At 41.0% G+C, this 27,291-nt stretch overlaps 2 protein-coding genes and 1 non-coding gene across 9 annotated transcripts in view; 2 read left to right on the top strand and 1 right to left on the bottom strand.

Annotated features, from left to right (window-relative positions):
- Window positions 1-18,286, top strand: part of FAM120C (family with sequence similarity 120C) — a 146,408-nt gene extending 128,122 nt beyond the window's left edge. The window contains exons 18-19 of one of the 2 annotated variants that reach the window (XM_034649335.1): window positions 17,369-17,443; window positions 18,087-18,286. In XM_034649335.1, the coding sequence (XP_034505226.1) occupies window positions 17,369-17,443; window positions 18,087-18,252 (241 nt within the window). In that variant the 3' untranslated portion in view covers window positions 18,253-18,286. Of the gene's footprint in view, window positions 1-17,368; window positions 17,444-18,086 lie in introns of those variants that run through there. The other variant, XM_034649338.1, reaches the window with a different exon arrangement.
- On the bottom strand, window positions 15,985-16,092 carry LOC117797535. The gene has a single exon (XR_004622550.1). It is a non-coding gene; the product is annotated as a U6 spliceosomal RNA (small nuclear RNA).
- The window catches only part of PHF8 (PHD finger protein 8), a 105,535-nt gene continuing 96,520 nt past the window's right edge, over window positions 18,277-27,291 (top strand). For 2 of the 6 annotated variants that reach the window (XM_034649345.1, XM_034649346.1), the window contains exons 1-2: window positions 18,277-18,631; window positions 19,562-19,751. In XM_034649345.1, coding sequence (XP_034505236.1) covers window positions 19,654-19,751 — 98 coding nt within the window. In that variant the 5' untranslated portion in view covers window positions 18,277-18,631; window positions 19,562-19,653. The remainder of the gene's footprint in view (window positions 18,632-19,561; window positions 19,752-27,291) is intronic. The other 4 variants (XM_034649343.1, XM_034649342.1, XM_034649341.1 and 1 more) reach the window with 4 other exon arrangements.

Below are 27,291 nucleotides of genomic sequence, written 5' to 3'. Positions count from 1 at the left end.
AGTAAGAGAAAGTCAAATACCATATGATTTCAATCATATGTGGAATTTAAGAAACAAAACAGATGAGCATAGGGGAAGGGAAGAAAAAATAAGATAAAAACAGAAAGGGCAGCAAACCATAAGAGAAACTGAACTCTATTTTTAAAAATATTTTATTTATTTATTTGACAGACCAAGAGAGCATAAGCAGGGAGAGGGAAAAGCAGAGGGAGAGGGAGAAGCAGGCTCCCCTCTGAGCAGGGAGTGCAATGCGGGGCTCGATCCCAGGACCCTGGGATCATGACCCAAGTTGAAGGCAGATGCTTACTGACTGAGCCACCCAGGCGCCCCAAGACACGAACTCTAGGAAACAAACTAAGGGTTGCTGAAAGGGAGGTGGGTGGGGGGAAGGGATAATTGGTAATGGGCATTAAGGAGGGCACTTGATGTAATGAGTACTGAGTGTTACATGCAACTCATGAATCAGTAAATTCTACCTCTGAAAATAATTTTTAAAAGTCAGTGCAAAAAAAAAAAAAAGACATAGGGAGACAGAATGAATAGAAAAACAAGATGCTGCCTACAAGAAACTCATTTTTGAACTAAAGACACCTACAAATTGAAAGTGAAGGGATGGAGAAACATCTATCATGCAAATGGATGTCAAAAGAAATCTGGGGTAGCAATACTTATATTGGACAAAATAGACTTTAATACAAAGACTGTAGGGGCACCTGGGTGGCTCAGTTGGTTTTGCCTCTGATTCTTGGTTTCATCTGGGGTCATGATCTCAGGGTCCTGGGATTGAGCCCCACATCAGCCTCTGTGCTCAGCATGGAGTCCAGTTGAGGTTCTCTCCCCCTCTCCCTTTGCCCCTCCCACTGGTGCTCTCTCCCTCTCTCTTTCTAAAATAAATGAATAAATCTTAAATAAATGAATGAATAAGTAAATGAATGAATAATAAATAAATAAATAAATAAAACAAAGACTGTAATAAGAGATAAAGAAAGATATACATAAAAATAAACAGGTCAATCCACCAAGAAGATGTAACAATTATATATATTTATGCAGTCAACATAGGAGCACCCAAATACAGGAAACAGTTCATAACAAACATAAAAGAGCTAATCAATAATAATACTGATCATCTAAACAGAAAATCAACAAGGAAACAATGGCTTTGAATGACACACTAGAACAGATGGATTTAACAGATGTATTCAGAACATTACATCCCAGGGGCGCCTGGGTGGTGCAGTCGTTAAGCATCTGCCTTCGGCTCAGGGTGTGATCCTGGCGTTATGGGATCGAGCCCCACATCAGGCTCCTCCGCTATGAGCCTGCTTCTTCCTCTCCTACTCCCCCTGCTTGTGTTCCCTCTCTCGCTGGCTGTCTCTCTCTCTCACTGTCAAATAAATAAATAAAATCTTTAAAGAAAAAAAAGAACATTCCATCCTAAAACAGCAGAATACACATTCTTTTCAAGTTCACGTGGACATTCAACAGATCACATATTAGCCCACAAAATAAGCCTCAACAAATTCCATAAGGTCAAAGTCATACCATGCATCTTTTCTGACCACAATGCTATGAAACTAGAAGTCAAACAAGAAAAAAACTAAAAAGACCACAAATATATGGAGGTTAAAGAACATGCTACAAAAGAATGAATGGGTCAACCAGGGAATCAAAGAAGAAATTTTTAAAAATATGGAAACAAATGAAAAAGAAAACACAACAGTCTGAAACTTTGGGATGCAGAAAAAGTGGTTCTAAAACAAGTTTAGAGCAGTACAGGCTTATGTCAAGAAGCAAGAAAAATCTCAAATAAACAAACTGACCTTACCCCTAAAGGAGCTAGAAAAGTACAACAAATGAACACTCAAACCAGCAGAAGGAAGGAAATAATAAAGATTAGAGCAGAAATAAATGATATACAAAATAGAAAACAACAGAACTGGTCAATGAAACCAGGAGCTAGTTCTTTGAAAAAAATCAATAAAATTGATAAACCTCTAGCCAGATTTATCAAGAAAAAAGAGAAGGGATTCAAATAAATAAAATCACAAATGAGAGAGGAGAAATAACAACCAATACCACAGATATACAAACAAACATAAGAGAATATGATGTAAAACTATATATCAACATAGTGGACAACCTAGAAGAAATGGATAAATTCCTAAAACCATATAAATTACCAAAACTGAAAACAGGAAGAAATAGAAACATTGAACAGACTGATAACCAGCAAAGAAATTGAATCAACAACAACAACAACAAAACCCTCCCAACAAACAAAAGTCTAGGACCATATGGCTTCACAGGCAAATTCTACCAAACATTTAAAGAAGAGTTAATACCTATTCTCAAACTATTCCAAAAAAGAGAAAAGGAAGGAAAACTTCCAAATTAATTCTATGAGGCCAGCATTACCCTGATATCAAAGACACCAGTAGAAAAGAGAACTACAGGCCTATCTCTAATGAACATAGATGCAAAAGCCCTCAACAAAAATCTAGCAAACGGAATCCAACAATGCATTAAGAAAAATTATTTTTTTATGATTTTTTTATTATATTATGTTAATCACCATACAGTACATCCCCGGAATCCGATGTAAAGTTCGATGCTTCATTAGTTGCGTATAACACCCAGTGCACCATGCAATGTGTGCCCTCCTTACTACCCATCACCAGTCTATCCCATTCCCCCAACCCTCTCCCCTCTGAAGTCTTCAGTTTGTTTCTCATAGTCCATAGTCTCTCATTTTTCATTCCCCCTTCTGATTACCCCCCTTTTCTTTTATCCCTTTCTTCCCCTACCGATCCTCCTAGTTCTTATGTTCCATAGATGAGAGAAATCATATGATAATTGTCTTTCTCTGCTTGACTTATTTCACTTAGCATTATCTCCTCCAGTGCCGTCCATGTTGCAGCAAATGTTGAGAATTCGTTCTTTCTGATAGCTGAGTAATATTCCATTGTATATATGGACCACAGCTTCTTAATCCAGTCATCTGTTGAAGGGCATCTCGGCTCCTTCCATGATTTGGCTATTGTGGACAATGCAGCTATGAACATTGGGGTGCATATGGCCCTTCTCTTTACTACGTCTGTATCTTTGGGGTAAACACCCAGTAGTGCAATGGCTGGGTCATAGGGTAGTTCAATTTTTAACTTTTTAAGGGACCTCCACACTGTTTTCCAGAGTGGCTGTACCAACTTGCATTCCCACCAACAATGTAGGAGGGATCCCCTTTCTCCACATCCTCTCCAACAATTGTTGTTTCTTGCCTTGTCTATCTTTGCCATTCTAACTGGCGTAAGGTGGTATCTCAGTGTGGTTTTGATTTGAATTTCCCTGATGGCTAATGATTTTGAACATTTTTTCATGTGTCTGTTAGCCATTTGTATGTCTTCATTGGAAAAGTGTCTGTTCATATCTTCTGCCCATTTTATGATTTGTTTATTTGTTTCTCGTGTATTGAGTTTGAGAAGTTCTTTGTAGATCTTGGATACCAGTCCTTTATCTGTGGTGTCCTTTGCAAATATATTCTCCCATTCCGTGGGCTGTCTCTTAGTTTTTTTGACTGTTTCCTTGGCTGTGCAGAAGCTCTTTATCCTGATAAAGTCCCATAAGTTCATTTTATCTTTTGTTTCTCTTGCCTTTGGAGATGTGTCGTGAAAAAGGTTGCTCTGGCCGATGTCTGCCTATGTTCTCCTCTAGAATTTTGATGGATTCCTGTCTCACATTGAGAAGAAAATTGTTTACCATAATCACGTGAGATTTATTCCTGTGTTGCAAGGGTGGTTCCATATTTGCAAATCAATCCACCTGATACATCACATTAATATGAGAAAGGATAAGAATGATATGATCAAGATGACTGAATTAAGAAGATGTGGTCCATATATATGCAATGGAATATTACTCAGCCATCAAAAAGAACGATTTCTCAACATTTGCTGCAACATGGACAGGACTGGAGGAGATAATGCTAAGCGAAATAAGTCAAGCAGAGAAAGACAATTATCATATGGTTTCACTCATTTATGGAACATAAGAAGTAGGAAGATCAGTAGGAGAAGAAAGGGAAGAAGTAATGGGGGGTAAAGAGAAGGGGGAATGAACAATGAGAGACTATGGACTCTGGGAAACAAACTGAGGGCTTCAGAAGGAGGGGGTGGGGGAATGGGATAGGCCGGTGATGAGTAGTAAGGAGGGCATGTATTGCATGGTGCACTGGGTATTATATGCAAGTAATGATCATGGAACTTTACATCAAAAACTAGGGATGTACTGTATGGACACTAACATAATATAATAAAACTTATTAAAAAACAAGAGTGATATCATTTCAAGAGATGTAGAAAAAAACATTTGACAAAATACATCATCAATTCATGATAAAAACCCTCAGCAGGGGCGCCTGGGTGGCACAGCGGTTGGGCGTCTGCCTTCGGCTCAGGGCGTGATCCCGGCGTTGTGGGATCGAGCCCCACATCGGGCTCTTCTGCTATGGGCCTGCTTCTTCCTCTCCCACTCCCCCTGCTTGTGTTCCCTCTCTCGCTGGCTGTCTCTATCTCTGTCAAATAAATAANAAAAAAAAATTTTAAAAAAAAAAAAAAAAAAAAAAACCCTCAGCAATGTAGGTTTAGAAGGAACATACCTCATCATACTTAAGGCCATCTATGAAAACCCCACAGCAAACATCATCCTTTTTTAAAAAATTGTTATTTCAAGTTTTTATTTAAGTTCTAGTTAGTTAATAGATATGGCAAAATTGGTTTCAGGTATAGAATTTAGTAATTCTTCGCTTATATATATAACACCCAGTGCGAACATCATCCTGAATGGGTCAAACTGATACCTTTACCCTAAGGTCAGCAACAAGACAAGGATGTCCCACTTTCACCACTTTTATTCAACATAGCACTGAAAGTCCTAGCCACGGCAATCAGACAATAAAAAGAAATAAAAGGCATCCAAATCAGCAAGGAAGTGGTCAAACTTTCACTATTCACAGATGACATACCGTATATAGAAAACCTGAAAGACTCCACCAAAAAACTGCTAGAACTGAGAAACATTCAGTAAAGTCGCAGGATAAAAAAATCAATGTACATAAACCCATTGGATTTCTACACACCAATAATGAAGAAACAGAAGGAAAAATTAAGAAAATAATGCCATTTACAACTGTACCAAAAATAAGTAGATAATAAGGAATAAACCTAACCAAAGATTGAAAGACTTGTACTCTGAACACTATAAAACACTTATGAAGGGCGCCTGGGTGGCTCAGTCGTTAAGCGTCTGCCTTCGGCTCAGGGCGTGATCCCAGCGTTCTGGGATCGAGCCCCACATCAGGCTCCTCTGATGGGAGCCTGCTTCTTCCTCTCCCACTCCCCCTGCCTGTGTTCCCTCTCTCGCTGGCTGTCTCTATCTCTGTCAAATAAATAAATAAAATCTTTAAAAAAAATTAAAATTAAAACACTTATGAAAGAAATTGAGGATGACAGAAAGAAATGGAAAGACATTGCATGATCATAGATTAGAAGACCATATATTGTTAAAATGTTATACAACGCAAAGTAATCTACACATATGATACAATCAAAATACCAATAGCATTTTTCACAGAACAAGAAAAAACAATCCTAAAATTTGTATGGAACCATAAAAGACCCCAAATAGCCAAAGCAATCTTGAAAAAGAAAAGCAAAGCTGGAGGCATCATAATTCTGGACTTCAAGTTATATTAAAAAATTACGGTATTACGAGAAACAAATCATAAAATGGGCAGAAGATATCAACAGACACTTTTCCAATGAAGACATACAAATGGCTAACAGACACATGAAAAAATGTTCAACATCATTAGCCATCAGGGAAATGCAAATCAAAACCACACTGAGATACCACCTTACGCCCGTTAGAATGGCAAAAATTGACAAGGCAAGAAACAACAATTGCTGGNGACAAGGCAAGAAACAACAATTGTTGGAGAGGATGTGGAGAAAGGGGATCCCTCCTACATTGTTGGTGGGAATGCAAGTTGGTACAGCCACTCTGGAAAACAGTGTGGAGGTCCCTTAAAAAGTTAAAAATGGAGCTACCCTATGATCCGGCAATTGCACTACTGGGTATTTACCCCAAAGATACAGACATAGTGAAGAGAAGGGCCATATGCACCCCAATGTTCATAGCAGCATTGTCCACAATAGCTAAATCGTGGAAGGAGCCGAGATGCCCTTCAACAGATGACTGGATTAAGAGATGTGGTCCATATATACAATGAAATATTACTCAGCTATCAAAAAGAATGCTTTCTCAACATTTGCTGCACCATGGACAGCACTGGAGGAGATAATGCTAAGTGAAATAAGTCAAGCAGAGAGAGACAATTATCATATGGTTTCTCTCATCTATGGAACATAAGAACTAGGAAGATCGGTAGGGGAAGAAAGGGGTAAAGAAAGGGGGGGTAATCAGAAGGGGGAATGAAGCATGAGAGAATATGGACTCTGAGAAACAAACTAAGGGCTTCGGGGGGGTGGCGGAATGGGATAGGCTGGTGCTGGGTAGTAAGGAGGGCATGTATTGCACTGGGTGTTATATGCAACTAATGAATCATCGAACTTTACGTCAAAAACCAGGGATGTACTGTATGGTGACTAACATAATATAATAAAAAACATTATTATAAAAAATATGGTATTGGCACAAAAATAGACATGTAGATCAATATAGCGGAAAAGAAAACCCAGCAATGAACTCACAACTCTATGGTTAATTAATCTTCAACGAAGCAGGAAAGAATATCCAATTAGAAAAAGACAGTCTCTTCAACAAATGGTGTTGGGAAAACTGGAGCACTTTCTTACACCACACACAAAAATAAATTCAACATGGATTAGTCGCCTATATATGAGATCTGAAGCCATCAAAATCCTGGATGTGAACACAGGTAGTAACTTCTTTAACATCAGCTATAGGAACTTCTTTCTATATATGTCTCCTGAGGCAAGGCAAATAAAAGCAAAATAAACTGTTGAGACTACCACAATAAAAAGCTTCTACACAGCAAAGGAAATAATCAACAAAACTAAAACAGCAACTAACAAAATGGGAGAACATATTTGCCAGTGACCTATCCAATGAAGGGTTAGTATCCAAAATACATAAGAACTTATAAAACTCAACACCCCAAAAATGAATAATCCAATTAAGAAATAGGCAGGAGACATGAATAGATATTTTTCCAAAGAAGATATCCAGATGGCCAACAGACACATGAAAAGATGATCAACCTCACTCATCATCACGGAAATGCAAATCAAAAGTACAATGAGATATCACCTCACGCCTGTCAGAATGGCTAAAATCAACAACACAAGAAACAAGTATTGATGAGGATGTGGAGAAAGGGGAACGCTCTTGCACTGATGGTGGGAATACAAACTGGTGCAACCAACTCTGGAAAACAGTATGGAGGTTCCTCAAAAAGTCAATAATAGAACTACACTATGAGCCAGCAATTTCACTACTAGGTATTTACCCAAAGAATACAAAAATATGGATTCAAAGTGTACGTGCACCCTGATGTTTATAACAGCATTATCAACAATAGCCAAACTATGGAAACAGCCAAAGTGTCTACTGACTGATGAATGGATAAAGAAGACATGGGATATATATATATATATATATATATATACACATACATACTGATTCTTATATATACACATACACATATACAGATATAATATAGATATATTTATAATATAAATACCTATAATATCTATAATATATCTACATATGTGTATGTGTATATATATCCCACATCTATATATTCCATATTATATATAAATATCTGTGTATATATCCATGCACAATGGACTATTACTCAGCCATAAAATTGAACAAAATCCTGCCATTTGCAACGACGTCGGTGGAGCTAGAGAGTATAATGCTAAGCCAAGTAAGTCAGTTACAGAAAGACAAGTACCATATGATTTCACTCATATGTGTAATTTAAGAAACAAAACAAATGAGCAAAGGGAAAAAGAGAGAGAGAGAACAAACCAAGAAACAGACTCTTAACTACGGAAAATAAACTGATGGTTACCAGAAGGAAAGTGGTTGGGAGGAAGGGGTTAAATAGGTGATAGGGATTAAGGAGTGCACTTATGATGAGCACCTGGTGATGTATGGAAGTGTTGAATCATTATATAGTACACCTGAAATTAATATTACACTGCATGTTAACTAGTGGAATGTAAAGAAAAACTTTAAAGAATAAAAAGTTCTGGCTCCCTTTTCTGCAAATTCAATTAGTCATCAAAATTTATATTTTTAGGAACCTCATTTTCTTTTAATTTTTTTTAATTTTATGGTTTACACACAATGTTGCATTAGTTCCAGGTGTACAACATAGTGATTCAACTCCTCCATACATCATGCTGTGCTCACCTCAAGTGTAGCTACCATCTGTCACCATACAAAGTATCATTGACTATTAAAGTATCATTGACTATATTATTAAAGTATCATTGACCATGTTCCCCATGCTGTACCTTTACTAGAATGACTTACTCATTCTATAATTGGAGGCTTGTATTTCATTCCTCTACACCCATTTTGCCTATCCCCCCAACCCCCTCCCCTCCAGAAACCATCAGTTTGTTCTCTGTAGTTATAGGTTTGATTCTGCTTGTCTATTCATTCATTTTGTTTTTTAGATTTAGCAACTTTATTTCCAACCAATATAATGGAAAGCACCATCAGTCACAATGTCGCAAATAATATTTGATAACTTTTCATTTTGAAAGGGAATTCTCTGTTGGTGCAACTATTACTGTGACTGTTTTTTGTGGGCTGTGGCAACATTATGATGGATTTCTGATAAGTTATTTCAAAAGAAAAATTTTAATGCATCTAGAGCTGATAACTCTTGTGAAAGAATTTTTCTAAAAAAAAAAAATTAACTCTTTGGCGCCTGGGTGGCTCAGTTGGTTAAGTGACTGCCTTTGGCTCAGGTCATGATCCTGGGGTCCTGGGGTTGAGCCCCACATTGGGCTCCCTCTGCTCTGTGGGGAGCCTGCTTCTCCCTCTCCCTCTGCCTGCCACTCCCCCAGCTTGTGCGCTCTCTCTCTCTTTCTCTGTGTCAAATAAACAAATAAATAAACTCTTTTAAAAAAATTAACTCTTCATACAAATCATTTTGTGAAAGTCTGAATCGAATTTTAAATATAAATTTATACAATGGCATTTGGTGTTTCCTCTGACATTTCCTGTAACTTGTGGAGCTCTGCTATAGACTGAACGCTTGTGTCCCTCTGCCCAGCTTTATGTGTTAAAAACCTAACCCCCAATGTGATAGTATCAGGAGGTGGTGCCTTTAGTAAATGATTAGGCCTTGAGGGCAGAGCCCTTATGACTGAGATTAGTGCCCTTATAAAAGAGACCCCAAAGAGCTCCTTCACCCCTTCCACCACATAGCAAGACGATGGCCATAGATATGAACCAGAAAGTGGGCTCTCACCCGACCCTGAATCTGCCAAACCCTTGTTCTTGGACTTCCTAGCCTCCAGAAATAAAATTTTGCTATAGCAGCCTACGCAGACAAAGACAAGTTCATACAAGAAATGGAAAATGGTTTCACAATTTATCCATAGCTCAAAATGCCTGTTTATGTATTCTAGCTCTGTATCTTTAGTTACAAGGAAAACACTTTTAAACTGTCTTCCTCATTAATAATCAGCTCATCGGAAGCTTTCATCAAATGTGTCTAATGTGATGATCTTTAAATTTCATTTCCATTTTTATGCCTGTGGGTATTTGTTGCAATGTTGCAGCAGTTTTCAAAACCAGAGATTCTAAACTCTTCAAAGGATTTTAACTCCCGATGTTCTTTACTGCAATGTCCATGGATACACTTTTATTTTGTAACAATTTACTGACAAAGTTTACTGCCTGGGCACCAGCAGTTCCTGTTCCAGTGCTCAAGCCAGAGTTAATATTTTGCAGACGCTGCAAGGACAGGCTCTGCTGACAGAAGGGCAAGATTGGCTCTCACCTGGGCCCCATCACTGCCTCTAGGCAGAAGCCATCCTTTCTCTCAGGGCTATCGCCATTTCCCCCCCCCACTGCTGCTTCTGCTACTGCTGCCACCATTGTCACTGGCCCACTGTCTCCCCTCCCGGCTGCATGGTGCCCCAGACTGCCCCAGATGTGCTTGTGCATGCCAGGCAGCCTGACCAACGCTCAGCATGCACATAACCTACTATGCCCATGTGCTGCGCACATTGCCATCCAGCGTATCTCTACTGCTCGTGCGTAAACTCCAAAGTCACATTGGACTACAAGTACAAGACACAAGTTCGAAGATAAAATTATTAAGAACGTCAAGACAGCAACCCCACAGGTGGCACATTCTTAAAGCTAGCCCTGGAGGAGTGGGTTGGTGTCCTTAACCTACCTAGTTTGGCACCCGAGGGACCATCCTGCTAGTCTTTATCCCAAGTGAGTGTAAACCCTATTTTGCTTTCTGTGATTCAAATTATGCAAAGAATGGTTGATTACCTTCCCCCACTACATCGATCTTAGAAACACCAGTTGTTTTTAAATCCAACTAGTGGAATAATGGAGTGGTGAAGGGCTTAGACTCTGGACCCGTATCACCAGGAACTCCATCTTGGATACGTACTAGCTATATGACCTTGAGCAAGTGATAAAGTCTCTACAGAGGCATACCTCGTTTTATTGCACTTTGCTTTATTGTGCTTTGCATATAGTAGGGTTTTGTTTGTGTGTGTGTGTGTGTTTGTTTGTTTTTACAAATTGAAGGTTTATGGCAACCCTGCAACCAGCAAATCTATTTGTGCCTTTTTTCCAACATTATTTGCTTACTTTGTGTCTCTGTGTCACATTTTGGTAATTCTTAAAATACTTCAAACTTTTTCATTATTATTATATTTGTTATGGTGATCTCTTATTAGTGATCTTTGGTGTTACTACTGTTATTTGGGGCACCATGAACTGCGCACATATAAGGCAGGAAATTTAATTGATAAATATTGTTGTGTTCTGTTTGCTCCACCCTCCAGCTGTTCCCCATCTCTCTCATTCTCCTCAGGCCTCCCTACTCCCTGAGACACAACAATATTGAAATTAGGCTAGTTAATAACCCTACAATGGCCTCTAAGTGTTCAAGTGAAGGGAAGAGTTACGGGTCTTCAAATCAAAAGCTAAAAATGATTAAGCTTAGTGGGGAAGACACGTTGAAAGCCGAGATAGGCCAGAAGCTAGGTCTCTTGCACTAAACAGTCTAATTGTGAATGCAAAAGATAAGTTTTTGAAGGAAATTAAAATTACTACTCCAGTGGACACACAAATGATAAGAAAGTGAAATAGCCTTGGGACGCCTGGATGGCTCAGTCATTTAAATATCTGCCTTCAACTCAGATCATGATCCCAGGGTCTTGGGATTGAGCCCCACGTCAGGCTCTCTGCTCAGTGGGGAGCCTGCTTCTCACTCTGCCTGCCGCTCCCCCTGCTTGTGCTTGCTCTATTTATCAAATAAATAAATAAATTAAATATTTATTTTTTTAAAAAAAGAAAGTGAAACAGCCTTAGCGCTGATATGGAGGAAGTTTAGTGGTCTGGATAGAAGATCAAACCAGCTACAACATTCCGTTATGCCAAAGCCTAATCCAGAGCAAGGCCCTAACTCTTCAATTGTGGGAAGGCCAAGAGGTGAGGAAGCTGCAGGAAAGTTTGAAGCTAGCTGAGGTTGATTCATGAGGCTCAAGGAAAGTAGTTTCCATAACACAAAGGTGTAAGGTGAAGCAGCAAGTGCTGGATGTAGAAGCTGCAGCAAGTTCTCCAGAAGATCCAGCTAAGGTAATTCACGAAGGTGGCTACACTAAACAACAAATTTTCAATGTAGACAGAATGGCCTTCGATTGGAAGGACTTCAGAGCTAGAGAGGAGAAGCCAATCCCTGGCTTCAGGCTGACTCTTGTTCGGTGCAAATGCAGCTGGTGACTTTTAGCTGAAGTCAATGCTCATCTACCATTCTGAAAATCCTAGGGCCCTTAACGGGGCACCTGGCTGGCTCATTTGGTAGAGGATGTGACTCTTGATCTCAGGGTCATGCGTTTGAGCCACACATTGGGCATAGAGTTTACTTCTTAAAAAAAAGAATTATGTTAAATCTACTCTGCCTGTGCTCTATAAATGGAACAAAGCCTGGATGACAACACATCTGTTTACATGGTTTATTGAATATTTTAAGTCCACTATAGAAGCCTACTGCTCAGACAAAAAGATTCCTTTCCAAAGGACAGTGTACACAGTCACCCAACATTTCTGATAGAGATGTACAATGAAGTTAATGTTGTTTTCATGCTTGCTGCACAACATCCATTCTGTAGCCCATGAATCAAGGAGTAATTTCAACTTTCAAGTCATTATTTAAGAAATACCTTTCCTAACAGTATAGCTGCCATAATGATTTCTTTGATGAATCTAGGCAATGTAAGTTGAAAACCTTCCAGACCTTTCCAGATATCATTAAGAACATTCAAGATTCATGGGAAGAAGTCAACATATCAACATTAACAAAAGTTTAGAAGAAGTTGATTCCAAGCAGAGCGTTTTCCCTCTCAGAATCTTGATTTGCCTTCAGCCAAAGAAAAGGTGATTGCTTTATAGACTTGTGCCTGCAACGAGGACCCTGCAATGGCCATCAGATGCCCTGTGGGGATTTCAGAGACACTGAAGGAGAAAGGGGGACTCACATTGTCTGCACAGCTCCAGATGGTTCCTCACCCCTCTCCCTCCACTCACTGCCACTAAGGAGTTGCTGATCAGGGTCCACCCCATGGCCCAGGAGGAGTGCAGAGCAGACAACCAGAGCTGCATAGCCCCTTCCCTTCACAAGCTTGGAGAAGGGCAGGGTGCCTGCCTCCTGAGCCCTCTCCATCAGGGGTCTCATTCTTCCTCTGAGGCTCTGGTGGAGGTGGGTGTCCTCTGCCAGGCCCAGCAGATGATGTGAGGAATGAATTACATGCCCAGTTCTTATTGTTAAGTTTTGTTGTGCGATCACAGCTGCCGTGATAGATTTTTTTATCAGTGCTTAGTTGGTTTTAAACAAAATGTAGGCTATTCTTTAAAAAAAGTCATGGATGACTTTTGACTTTGAGGTGTTCAAGACTTCAGTGGAGGAAGTAGTTGCAGATGTGGTAGAAATGGCAAGAGAGCTAGAATTGGAGGTGGAACCTGATGGTGTAACTGAATTGCCATGATCTCATGATACAATTAATGGATGAGGAGTTGCCTCTTATGGATCAGCAAAGAAAGTAGTTTCTTGAGATGGAGTCTACTCCCGGTGAAGCTGCTGTGAAGACTGTTGCAATGACAACAAACGGTGTAGAATATGACATAAACTTAGTTGATAAGCAGTGGCAGGGCTTGAAGGACTGACTCCACTTTTGAAAGAAGTTTTACTGTAGGTAAAATGGTATCAAATGGCACTACATGCTACAGAGAAATCATTTCTGAAAGGAAGAGTCAATCCATGTGGCAAACTTCATTGATGTCTTATTTTAAGAGATTGCCACAGCCACCCTGGCCTTCAGCATCTACCACTCTGATCAGCCAGCAGCCAGCAACATCAAGGCAAGACCCTGCACCACCAAAAAGATTATAACTCGCTGAAAGGTCAGATGAATGTTAGCATTTTTGAGCAATAAAGGATTTTGTAAAGTAAGTTTGGTGCTCAACATGGAGCTTGAACTCATGGCCCCAAGATCGAGAGTCACATGCTCTACTGCCTGAGCCAACCAGGTGCCCCAACAATAAAGTGTTTTTAAATTGAGGTATCTATGTTGGTTCTTTTACATAATGTTATTGCACACTGAATAGACTGGTATAGTGTAAACATAACCTTTATATGCATTGGGAAACCAAAAAGTTCATTTGACTCACTTTATCATAATATTCACTTCATTGCAGTGCTCAGGAACTGAACCCACCATATTTTCAAGATATGCTTGTATTCCTTATCCTTAAAATGGGGATAGTACAAGAGGTACTTTAAAGACTGAGTTAATGCATGCATATAAGGAGCCTAGAACAGTGCTTAGCACATAGTAAATCCTCAGATAATGTTATCTGTCATTATTTTTCTTTTGTTTTCACTGTCCTTGTACTTCCCAGTCTGTTTTGGAGCAAGCCTGTTCTTCCTTGTGTGATTTTTCCCATTTCCCCCTTTCTCCTGTACTTTACAGTCCACTTTAGCCCTTATCATTTTTCATCTCAACAGTTAAATGTACATAACATATGCAGAGAGATGAATTAGAAAAGAAGCCACTGAGGTTCCCCTTAAGGAAGCAAACAGGGATTGAGTAGTGGTCAGAGGGTATCTTCAGCCTGTTTGAATGTTTACAGTGGGAATGCATTTACTATTGCATCTGCAATTAAAAGGAAATGTTCATAACTGTTAAGTGGAGGTGGGGTAGGGGAGGAAAGATTCCAGGGCAGCTTCCTTCTACAGCAGCCAGTTTACATCATGGACGGCTGCTGTGAGGGACACATCCAGACAACACATTTCCAGGGCTGCAGCCAGCAGCCTCCTACCCATGGCAGTGCCAAGAGTTCCTTTGTTGCAAAATCTGCCTCAGATTCACCTCCCTGTCTGCTTTGCCTTTCCCATTACCCTTTAGCACCCCCACCCTACCTCCCAAGAACACTGGGGAGGAACTTTCAGGGATGAGTACTACTGTACCTGGGTCAGATGCCAGCTCCTGTGAAGGCTTTTCCTGACATACTAAGTGAACATGTTTGAATTAATTGTGGCTTTTTGTTCCCACACATGTTGCTGACACCTGTATAGGCAACACTTAGGGTTTGACTTTTTTCGGCCTTGTGTTGTTCAATGAACCTTGACTCCCTCATTAGACTGTTTACTTCTTAAGGGTGAATACAGGGTCTCTTATTCATGGCTGGAGACCCCACCCCAGTCACCACCTGTATCTGGCCCAGTCCATCATAAATGTTCAGGAATTGTTATTGAAAGGGCATCCTGAACTACCCCCCGACCCCATTACGACTTTTGCACTTTTTATTCCTTCTGTCCCGTCCCTCGCCACTTTGTATTATTCAGATCTCAGATCACATGTCACCTTCTCCAAGAGGCCTTCCTTGAGTACCCTATCTAAAACGGACTAACTTCTACCCAGATCTTTCTCTATCTTCTGTTTTTATTATGATATTTTTTATTATATTATGTTAGTCACCATACAGTACATCCCTGGTCTATCTTCTAACTTGCTCATAGCACTCACTGCAATCTGAAATTCTTGTGTTTGACTCACTTTATTGTCTGTTTCCCTAGCTGGAATGTGAATCCACAGGAGGGCAGGGACCTTGTCTTTTTGTGTTTGCCTTGAGTCCCCAGTGCTAGGAACAGTGACTGGTATATAGCAGGTGCTCAATAAATACATGAATAAACTGTATTTGTTTGGTTATTGACTGATCCTTGAGTAGAATGTCAGCTCCACGGAGGCCAGGATCTTATCGGGGTTATCGCTACATCCTCAGCACCTAGCATGGTGCCTGGTGCATAGTAGATGCTCAAAAATTTCTGGGCCAGTGAATTAATGTCCCCCACACACTTGAACTCAATGTGCTCCAAACTGAACTTAGTTTCTTCTTCCCCACCAAACCTGCTTTTCCTTCTGTGTACTCTAGTTCAGTCAATGGCACCATTATCCATTCCAGACACCCAACCCAGAAATGAACTCACACTCCTTTCACTCCTTCACCTACTATTTTCAATTAGTCTCTAAGCCCTGCCTATTCAACCTCCAAAATATCCCACTTATCTAATCCTTTTCTACCTGTGTTGCAGCTATCCTAATTCAGGCCTCATCTTTTTTTTCATTACTAATGCAACAGCCTCCTCCTTCCTGTCTCCCTTTATTTCTCCTTTTTATTATGGAAGACTTCATAACATTGCATGTCATCCTTGTGCAGAGGACATGTTAATCTTCTTTGTGTCTTTCCAATTTTATTATGGCCAAAATGAGCCCCCCTTGCCTCCTTGTGAAGCTAAGAAAGCCTTAGCTGCAGGACCTATCACCTGCCATATGGTCACAGGGTCATATGTTTTTATAAAGTTTGCAAAATATATTTAAAGCCCAATTGGTTAAAACTGCTTTCCCCTTCCACTGGTTTCCTCCTAGTCACACTTTCTCTTGTATTAGGTGGTGTTGGAGCTGCCTGGTTTTTTTGAGACCCAGCTATATGGAAGTTGATTTAGGGGTTACATTTAGTTTGGGTTTAGTGAGACATTGTATCTCTTCTATTTATAGCTATTATCCAGGTGTAGGAATAGCTTCTAGAAATACTCTAACTTGGAGCCTAATTTTGTATTCACAAGTCTATATTTTTTCCTTAAACTCCTACCTCACAAACTGTACAAGCTTCAGGTCCCACTAAACCTCGATTTCGCCCTGGCTAAGACACAAGTGTGACTCAGTTTCTCTTGTTCAAACACTTTCAGTGGTTTGTTATTGCTTACAGGATAAAATCTAATATTTAACTCCTCTTTGGATGTTTTCCCATGTGCCTCCATACATTTGTACATGTTGATCCTTTTATCTACAATGCTCTTGCTTGTTAATTTAGAGAACTTTCAGGTCTCCGTGAAACCTTCCTTGACAGCAGTAAGCAGCTTCTGGTGCACTTTCATGACTTTACTTTGCACTTTGCAAGAGGTATCTGTGTACCTACTGGACCTTGTAATCCAATTTTTGACTTGCAAGCTTGTCTCCTGCCCTGGCTAGCAATTTCCCCACTGCAGAGTCCCTCTTCAACACTGGATCCCCAGGGCCTAAGCCACCACCACTTAGAAAATTGGTGTGCACACACGTTTTCTTGTTTAAAGTGGTGGGACCCTTTAAGAAAATGAAATAGTAAGAGGATTCCTAGAGAATATTCTAGAATGTCAGAGAACACCAGCGCCATCTTGAAGCATGTGTGTGGAGTTCCATTCATTCAACCCCTTCTCCCACCCCACCCTCAGGCTGTAGTCAGAAAATCCTGGGACTTGTGCATGAAAATCCTTGCACTGTATCTGAAGCAAATTGAACTGAAACAATGGAGTCAAAGAAAAGAGAATTCAGAGGGAGCTAGGAAGTCGACAGAAGCTTTATGGAGGAACTAGGAATGAGGGACCGACTGTGGGACCAAAGACAGATCGCGGGGGTAGTAGAGGGTGCAAAGTTCAACTTCCCGGCTCAGAAATTCAAGCCACTTGTCTTCCCTAAACCTGTGTCCTCACTTGGGAATAACAACAGAGCTTTCCTTACAGGGTGAAGAATAAATGCTTCGGAGACCGTGCAAGGCAGCCTAGCCCGCTGAATGTGCTCAAAGAGCAGAGGCTGCTGTGAGTACTCCACCCCTTCCCTGGCCAAAGCCCGCCCCGGCCGCCACCCATTAGTTTTGCAGTTTGCAGTCGCCGATTTCACCTCCTCTCATAGGACGAGAAGGCTGCGGAGGGGGAGGAGGGGGTGGAGGAGGAGTGGGGGTGTGTGTGGGGGTAGGGAAGGAGTGGGTGGAGGAGGAGTGGGTGGGTTGGTGTGTGTATGTTGGTGCCTGGGGGGGGGTACTTAACTCCCTGTTTACCCGGAGGAGTAGGAAGGCTGGGAAGGTTCTGGCCCCACTCAAAATGGAGCCAAGCGACTGCCTCGCCTAAGATGGTGGCTTAAGGTCCTCAGCCTCGATTGGTTACCTAGAGGAAACGAGCAGGTCCAAAGGTAGCCGAATCCCGTCCCCTTTTCTCAAGGTGGCGCCCCGCCTCTGCTGGCGTCACGCGGGAGCCGCTAGCCTCCCTTCCCCGCCTCTGCCGCGGTTACCTCGTGTGCCCAGCCCTCATAAGATGGCGGTAGGGTAGCCTCCCCGCGGCGGCGCCGCCACTCTCAATATGGTAGCTGTTTACCCCATATTTCTCCTCCCCTCTCCGCTTCAACTTCCTCCTTGTTTTGAATAAACTTTATTGACTACTTCGAACCGCCTTTCACCGCCACCAGGCTTCTCCCGGCGACTTTTCGGGCAGTTTCCCCTCCGACCTGGCCGCCGGCGCATCTGATTCCTGGTTGGTTTGCTCGCGGCGATCTCCTCCTGGCTCAGCGACGACGCCGTTTGCTTATTCACCGGGCGGCCACCGGACTAGGCCTGAGCCGCGGACTCCAGTAGGCCCTAACGCCGGGCCCGGGGCAAAACCGTGTGGAAAGCTGCCCTGAAGCACCGCCGGGCGCCCAGGGCCGCGCGACCCAGCGGGTGGTTCTGGGGGAAGGCGAGCAAGGTTCGCAGCGTTGCCGTGACGATCCCAGAATTCGGCGCGCGCTGCCGGTGGGGCCGGAACTGCTGGCTGATCGTCCGCTGAGCTAGGCGCCCAGGCGCTCCAGAGCGAGCCCGGCAGCCGGCGCGTCGCTGGAACTGAACTCCGCGAGTGTGAGCAATCCCTGCAGCTTTGCAGATGAGGAGGTCTCTGTAGGGCTTGGGACGAAAGACGTTCTTGTCAGGTTTGGGGCGTGAGGAGGTTCCTGTCATTTGGGAGGCGTGAGGAGATCTCGTAAGTTTCCGGGGCTGCAAGACTATTCCTGTCAGTCTTGGGATCTGTGATGAGATCTCTGTCAGTTTTGGGGGACAAGGGAGTCCTCGTCACTTTGAGGGGGCTGTGAGGAAATGCCTGCCGGTTTCTGATCGGTGGGCGGAAAATCCTTGCTTAGTTGCAGGAGTGTGAAGAAATTCTAGTCAGTTTCAGGGGTTTAGAGGAGATCCTTTTTAGTTTGGGGGGTGCAACGGGAACCCTGTCGTCTTTGAAGTAGAGGACGATCGGATCAGTTCTGAAATTGAGATTTTTTTCATTTGTTGGGGTGATGATACTCCTGATTGGTTGGGGATGGAATGATTTTGAGAGTGAAGGAGAAGACCATTTAAACTCGCAGCAAGACCCCAGAACTGTGATTTGTGTTGGGCGCCTAGTCTTGTTTGCCTTGTTCCTGAAGGCATCGAGGTAATTCTCGAGTAATCTGAGCCAACTTCCAGGGATCCCTCATCTCTCTCTACTTCCCCCTATTTTGGGGATGAGGCGTTTTCTAAGGTATCCCAGCCTATTTCTTTAGGCTCTGGTTTACGTCATAATAGAGCCCTGGGAAGAAAGGTTGTGAGCAAGGAGAGGGTACAGTGAGGGACTAAAGAAGCTTCCTGAAAAGGCGTCAGATATTTCCCTGAAACCCGGAAAGAAGTTATCACTGACTCTGGGGCCGAAGGAGGTAGGGAGGGGGAAAAAAAAAAACAAAACAAAACCCAAAACCCTTGACGGTCAAACGCCGTCTTTTATTTAAGGAAATTCTAGAGGCGGGTGGACTTTTCTCCGATTGCCCCCTACAGCCACACCAGCTGTGTTGCATCTAGGCAGCACTAACTGCCCATTCGTGAACTGAGGGTTGGTACCCTGGGGGACCTGATTCACTAGGTAAAAAGTGTTGTTTGTGCCCAGCCATCGTCCAGAAAGGACGCGTGCTGCTGCCTCCTGCTTCTCTTGACGCTACGAACCTGGCCCGCCGCAGAGCGCTCCAAGGCCGGGCGAAGATGGCCTCAGTGCCCGTGTATTGCCTCTGCCGGCTGCCTTATGATGTGACCCGCTTCATGATCGAGTGTGACATGTGCCAGGACTGGTTTCATGGCAGGTAAGGAGGGCAGGCCAGGCTGGACAGGTGCTCACTTGCTCGCTCCTTTCTCAGCCCAGTTTTGGGTTCCCGCTCAGAAACACACACCCCCCTTCCCTGACTCCGGCAAAGAATTACCTCCAACCCACCTCCCAGACCCAGGTTCTCTCATCCCTCCTTGCAGACCAGGGCCTAGCTGACATTGGCTTCTGGTGTCTCCCCTTTTTCTCTTTTCCCATATATGTTTCTTCTTTGCCCCCCTTTGAGTTAATTTACAAAATATTTTTTCAGCCACAAAGAATGTATCATTTTTGTATCGTGGCAGTTTTGTTTTGCCTTAGACTCCGGCTTTGTAGGATACAGTACTATGTCCTTGAGATAATTGAGTCCAACAAACATGGATTTCAGTTGTGGCTTTGCAACTTAATATCAGAGTGTCCTTGGGTAAGTTGCTTTGCCTCTCTGAGCCCCATTGTCTTTGCCTATAAAATATATCTAATACATCTGTCCTGGTTATTTAAAGCATTTTGCATGCACTCAGTGAGTGCAGAACCATCCAACTAAATTGAATTAAGCAGAAGAGATATTGGGTAAAACAGCAGGAGTAAAACCACTAATGAATTTCCTCTAGTTAACCATGTGTGCACATAAGCACCTGTCACCCAGGATCCCAGAGAGGTTAGTGTGTGGGGAAAAAACTGGTGTTATCCCATTATTGGGGCTTAAATCTCAGCTATGGAAAGAAAACCATGAGAGGAATTTTTGCATTGGAGTACAACAGAACAGTATATGATGCCTTTCTCCTGTTGCATGTTAGAGTCTACAATTTTCATTTGTCACTAGTCCCTTCCAAATGAGTTTCTATTGTTTCACCCAAGATTAAACTGAAGGTGCTGGTACTGCTAAAATTCTGCTCTCAGCAGGGATTGCCCCTTGTAGCGCGTTCACATTCACGTCCAGCTGATCTTCATTGAGTATTTACTGTGTGCCAGGTGTGGAGTTCTGTTTGCTGCTTCATGTTATTTAAGAGAGGACAGACCTACAGGGTGGGGCCTTTTTCTTTCCTCTGGAAATAAGTGGGATTAAGATGATTTTCAGGATTCCTGGTATCTTTGCTAGTGCTGATCAAGTCACTCCTCTGTTTAAAATTCTTTTGGTGGTTCCCCTACAGAGTAAAATTCAGTCTCCTTTGTGTGACAGACAAGACCTTTGTGATCTACTTGTTCAGTCTCATTTCCCGCCACTCCTCCTCCTGGTTCTTTCTTTATGTCCCAGCAAAACTGAATTACTTACAGTTCAGGAAAATTTTATACTCCTTTATGCCTCTTTCTTTGTGTGTGCTATTCCCACTAATGTCCTCCGCTTTATAACGCACAGCATATACCTCTGTAAAAAGCCTCCTTCCTCCTGGTTCCCATTGCACTTTGTGTACATCCTTATTGAAAGTAATTATTTCATCATATCATAGTCATAAATATACCGTGTCACTCATTAGCCAGAGCTACTTGAGGGCAGAGATGTCATCTTTTCAGTTTTGGTATCCCCAGAACCTAGTTCAGTGCTAAACATGTCATAGATACTGAGTGCATTTTTGAATGAATGAATGAATGAATGAATGAGTGAATGAATGAATGTATGTGTCTTCTTAAGAAGAGCCATTGCCTGTGGCCTTTGCTTTGTATTATGTGAGAAGTGTGTTGGTTCAAACCTGGGAAGTGAATTCCTTCCTGCCCACAATATAGAGACCCTAACTGCAGTCTAGGAACAGAAAACTGGAATAAATGCTTTCTCATGTGCCAGGCCCCATGACAGGGACTTTGCATAAATTATTTCAATCCACACCCAACCCTGAAAGTTAGATATTTCTTTTTTAAATAGTATTTTAAGTTTTTTCCTGATTACATATGTGAGACATGCTCACTGTAGAAAAGACAGAAATAATAAAGAAGGAAATAAAAATCACCTATGAATCTGCTATCCTGCATAATCCACTGTTAAATGTTTTATTGCATTAACTTCTGTCTTTTGACTTAAAATATGAAACTATATTTTTATAACACAGGATTGTATTATAAATACCATTTTAAAGCCTGATTTTTATTCCTACTTAACATTATAATGTGAGTATTTTACCAGGTCGTCAAATATTCTTCTAAACCTCATTTCTGATATCCCACCATATATATGTGTCATCAATTACTTGGTCATTTCCTCTGTGGTTGGATACTTAACATTATTTCTAATTTTTTATAATAAAATATTGTGATATGAGGGAAACTTGAGGATTCTGGAAATGTTTTTCATTTTGATATGGGGTTCTGGCTAAAACAAAAAGAAAAACGTTATGGTGAACACTGTTGCCAGTAGAGACTTGACATTTATAATGAACACCACAGAGGAGGCCTTTAAGAATTCCAAATTTACAAATACGGAGATGGGTTTATGGGTCAGGCTCCTCCTTAATCACATTTCTGTGGTGGGTCCTGTGTTTCCGTGAACACCCTGACACAGGTTAATTGCCTCAATTTGTTTTTTCTATGAAAGAGACCAGGTTTTTATGTCTCTTCGTGCTTCTGTCTATGGGCTAGCAGAAAACAAGGAAGCCAGCTGACAGCTAGGTCCTTGGTGGGTTGCTGGTGCTTACGCAGTGCGTTGTGTACCTGCACGCGCACACACTAGGCTCACAGTGCTCCATGTAAGATTGTACTTAAACACAGCTGAAAATGACTCAATATCGTGGACTTTTCATGGTTGCTCACAATAGGTAAGCCTACAAATACCTATAGGTGATATAAATCTGTCTGTGTTTCTGATGACTTCCATAGGCTGGATTTCTTAAAGTCCAGTTAGGGAACAGTAATGCCAAGTTACTTCCTGGAAAGGTTATAACAGAAGGTGTCTATTTCATTTTGGTGGTGAGAGTATACAATTCATGGAATTACTTTCTAAGTCTGGATTTGAACTTAGAATTACCTGGCTCCAGAGCCCAGGTTCGGAAAGAAATTGGTATTGGCTTAATTTCTCCTACTATAAAGGGCAGGGTTTTTGCAAATCACTTTGATTTGTAGAGCAGTGGTTCTCAAACTTTAGCATGCATCAGAATCATGTGGGAGACCTGTTAAAAGACAAGATAGGTTGGCCCCACTTATAGGGTTTCTGATTCAGTAGGTGAGTGGGGGCCACCCTCAGAACCACTGATTTAGAGCATTATTCTGTCTCAATTCCTTCCCTTTCTGTGGAGTGTGACAGCTTCTGATGTTGGGGGATGGGCAGGCTAACATATCGTTATTGTACACTGTTCTCAAAGTGTGGTTCAGTAATGGAATTCGTTAAACATGTGACTTCTTGGGCTGGGACCCAGCGATCTCTAACAAAAAGGAAGATTCTGATGCACCTTAACTTTTGAGACTCGTACACTGGTGGAGAGTTAGTTGGTGAGCATTTATTGATGTCTGGGGCTTTGGCAAAACCTCACCCCTTTGCAGTTTTCCTATCTATAAGGGAAGTATTGGTTGGGACATCCCCCCGGGGTGACTCTAAACTCTAGAGGAAATGGCACTGGCTTCAGAACCGGGTTTGAATTCTGACTCTTTAGCAAAGGATTTCATATCTGCAAAGCCTCTGTATTCCCAAGAGTGGTTGTGATGATTTAAATAAAATGATAATGAAAAAAATAGTAATGGCCTTTGTTTACCAAGTACTAGCTAATGTGCCAGCCACTATGCTAAATACTTTGCCTAATTAACTTTGTTTAATCTTTTAAAAATTTAATTGTTTGGAGATTATGGATTATATTTAATAGTTTTAGGACTATTAAAGTTATCTATTTAATATCGAGTACGTTGTGGTAGTTTGTGCTTGCCACAGAATTGATACATTTCATCTAAGTTGTCAAATATAAATGTGTAGAATTGTTCACAGTATTCCCACAGGCTAGCTGTGTGGTGATATTTCATTCCTGATATTGAAAATTTGTATCTTCTTTTTTCTTTCTCACATGGTAGACATTTGTCAGTTTTACTGATCTTTTCAAAGAACAAGCTTTTTGATTCATTGGCATTCTCTATTGTCTTTCTGTTTTCAGTCTCATTGATTTCTGCCTTTATTATTTCTTTCTGCTTGCTTTGGGTTTATTTTGCTCCTCTTTACCTAATTTCTTGAGGTGGGAGCTTCGGTTATTGATCTGAGACTTTCCTGTTTTCTGATGGAAGCATTTAGTGTTATTAATTTCCCTCTTAGTACTGATATAGCTGTGTTCCACAAATTTTGATATGTTTTCCTTTTTGTGTAGTTCAATGTAATTTTTTTTAAGATTGATTTATTTGAGAGAGAGAGGGTGGGGGCAGAGGGAGAGGAAGAGAACCTGAAGTAGACTTCACGCTGAGCACAGAGCCCAGTGTTGGGTTCGATCTTACGACCCTGAGATCCTGACCTGAGCCAAAACCAAGAGTCAAATGCTTAACTGACTGAGCCACCCAGGTGCTCCTAGTTCAATGTAATTTTTAATTTCTTTAGAGACTTCATGTTTGACCTATGAATTGCGTAGCAGTGTGTTTGTAGATTTTCCTGTTATTCTGTTACTGACTTCTGGTTTGGTTCCTAGTGGTCAGAGAATATACTGTGTGTGATTTCAGTTTCGTTAAGTTTATTGAGGTTTGTTTTATGGCCTGGTATATGCTCTGTCTTGGTAAATGTTCCATGGTCAAACGAAAAGAATCCTGCTGTTGTTGGGTTGAGTTTTCTATAAATGTCGATTTACTCCTGTTGGTTGATGGTGTTGCTGAATTGTTCTCTGTCGTTGCTGATTTCCTATCTAGTTCAGTCAGGTGTTGAAAAGGAGGTATGGAAATGTTCAGCTACAAGTGTCAATCCTTTCAGTTCTGTCATTTATTGCTTCATATTTTGCAGCTTTGTGTTTGATGCATATGCATTTAAGATTGCTATGTCTTGGTAGATTGACGTTTTGTTATTATTATGATGTCCTTCTCTGTCTCTGATAATTTTTTTGTATGGAAGTCTACTTTATATAATAATAAGATAGCCACTCCTTTGGATTAAAGGTTGCATGGTATATCCTTTTTCATCCCTTTGCTTTCAGCTTACATCATTATATATAAAGTGAGTTTCTTGTAGTTAGCATATAGTTCAGTATTATTTTTACCCAGTCTGCCCGTCTCTTTTAATTTGTGTATTTAGACCATTTCTACTTAATGCAGTTATTGATGTGTTAGGGCTTAAGTCTGTCATTTTGTTTTGTTTTATTTTCTGTTTGTTTCCTCTGTTCTTTTCTCGGTTTTCTTTATCCTGCCCTCCTGTGGAATTTTCTAGAATTCCACTTTGACTTATCTATTGTGTTTTTGAATATATCTCTTTGTATAGCTTTTTCAGTGCTTGCTGTTGGTACTAACATAATACATACATAACATACCACAATCAACTGATACTGACATCTTACCAGTTTGAGTGAAGAGTAGAAACCTTACTTCCTTTAAACTCCTTTATGCTTCCCTGTTTATAATATAATTATCTTGAATATTTTCTCTACATACATTGAGAAGCACATCAGATAGTGTTACAATTTTTGCTTCAACTGTCAAGCATGATTTAGAAAACTCAAGAGGGTAAGGAAAGTATGCTGTATTTACCCATATTTTTACTCCTTCCCCTGTTCTGTCTTACTTCCTGATCTTCTCAAAGATTCCTTCTTTTATCATTATCTTTTTAGAGAGTTTCATTTAGCCATTCTTTTAGGATATGTCTGCTGGCAACAAATACTCTTAGTTTTCCTTCATATGAGAATGTCTTGATTTCCCTTGGATTCCTGAAAGTCTTTTTTTTTTATTAAAGATTTAATTTTTTTGAGAGAGAGTGAGAGCAAGAGAGAGCACAGAGGGATAGGGAGAAGTAGACTCAGTGCTGAGCAGGGAGCCCAACGTGGGGCTCGATCCCAGGACCCTGAGATCATGACCTAAGCTGAAGGTAGCCACTTAACCAACTGAGCCACCGAGGTGCCCCTGAAGGTCTTTTCATTTGATATTAGATTCTGGGTTTTTTGTTCTTTTCTTTCAGCACTTGAAAACTATCATGCTACTTCCTTTTGGCCTCCATAGTTTCTGATGAGAGATCGTCATTCACTTGAATTGGTGTTCTCCTTTATGTAATGTGTCATTTCTTTATCACTACTTTTAAGATTTTTCCTTTGGTGGTGCCTGAGTGGCTCAGTCAGTTAAGCATCCGGCTCCTGATTTTGGCTCAGGTCATGATCTCAGGGTTGTGAGATCAAGCCCCACGTCAGGCTCCGTGCTGGGCGTGGAGCCTGCTTAATATTTTTCTTTACCTCTCCCTTTGCTCCCCCCACTCTGCTTGAAAATGCTCTCTCTCTGAAAAAAAGATAAAGATTTTTTCCCTTTGTCTTTTGTGTTCAGGGGTTTGGTTATGCTATTTTTCAGTGTAGAAATATTTCAGATTGTCTTTGGTTTTAGTTTTATAGGTTGCTGAAGCTCTGTTTGTATTTTTTAATCTATTTTCTTTTTCAGTTTTGTTGAGATATAATTGACATACAATACCGTATAAGTTAAAGGTGTAGAGTATAATTACTTGACTTATATATTATGAAATGATTATGATAAGGTTATTTACTATCTATCACTTCATATAGACACTCCAAAAAAAAGAAAGAAAACAAAACTCTTTTTTTCCCCTTGTGATGACAACTTTTAGGATTTACTCTCTTAGCAACTTTCAGATATACCATATAGCAGTGTTAACCATAGTCCTCATATCATACATTACATCCCAAGTACTTATTTATCTTATGACTGGAAGTTTGTACCTTTTTACAGTCTTTTCTAATGCCCCCATCCTCAATCCCCCCACCTGTATTAACCACAGGTCTTAGCTCTTTTTCTATGAGTTTGTGTTTTCTTGGGGTTTTTGTTTGTTTGTTTAGATTCCACGTATAAGTGAGATCCTATGTTATTTATCTTTTTCTGACTGACTTATTTAGAGTAATGTCCTCAAGGTCTGTCCATGTTGTTGCAAATGGTAGGATTTCTTTTTTTTAATGGCGTAATAAAATAGTATTCCATTTTGTGTGTGTGCATGTCATATTTTCTTTGTCCATTCATCTTTTTTTTTTAAAGATTTTATATATTTATTTGACAGGGAGAGAGACAGCCAGCGAGAGAGGGAACACAAGCAGGGGGAGTGGGAGAGGAAGAAGCAGGCTCATAGCAGAGGAGCCTGATATGGGGCTTGATCCCATAACGCCGGGATCACGCCCTGAGCCGGAGGCAGACGCTTAACTGCTGTGCCATCCAGGTGCCCCCTGTCCATTCACCTTTTGGTAGACACTTAGGTTGTTTCTATGAGTTGGTTATTGTAAATCATGCTGCAGTGAACATAGAGGTGCAGATATTTCTTCAACATAGCAATTTTGTTTCCTTGGGTATTTACCTAGAAGTGGAATCATTACATCATATGGTAGTTTTATTTTTAATTTTTTGAGGAACCTCCATAATTTTTTTCATAATGGCTATACCAATTTGAAATCCAACCAACA

The sequence above is a fragment of the Ailuropoda melanoleuca genome, chromosome X, assembly GCF_002007445.2.
Source record: "Ailuropoda melanoleuca isolate Jingjing chromosome X, ASM200744v2, whole genome shotgun sequence".
Lineage (NCBI taxonomy): Eukaryota > Metazoa > Chordata > Mammalia > Carnivora > Ursidae > Ailuropoda > Ailuropoda melanoleuca.
This window is presented reverse-complemented; position numbering and strand designations above follow the sequence as displayed.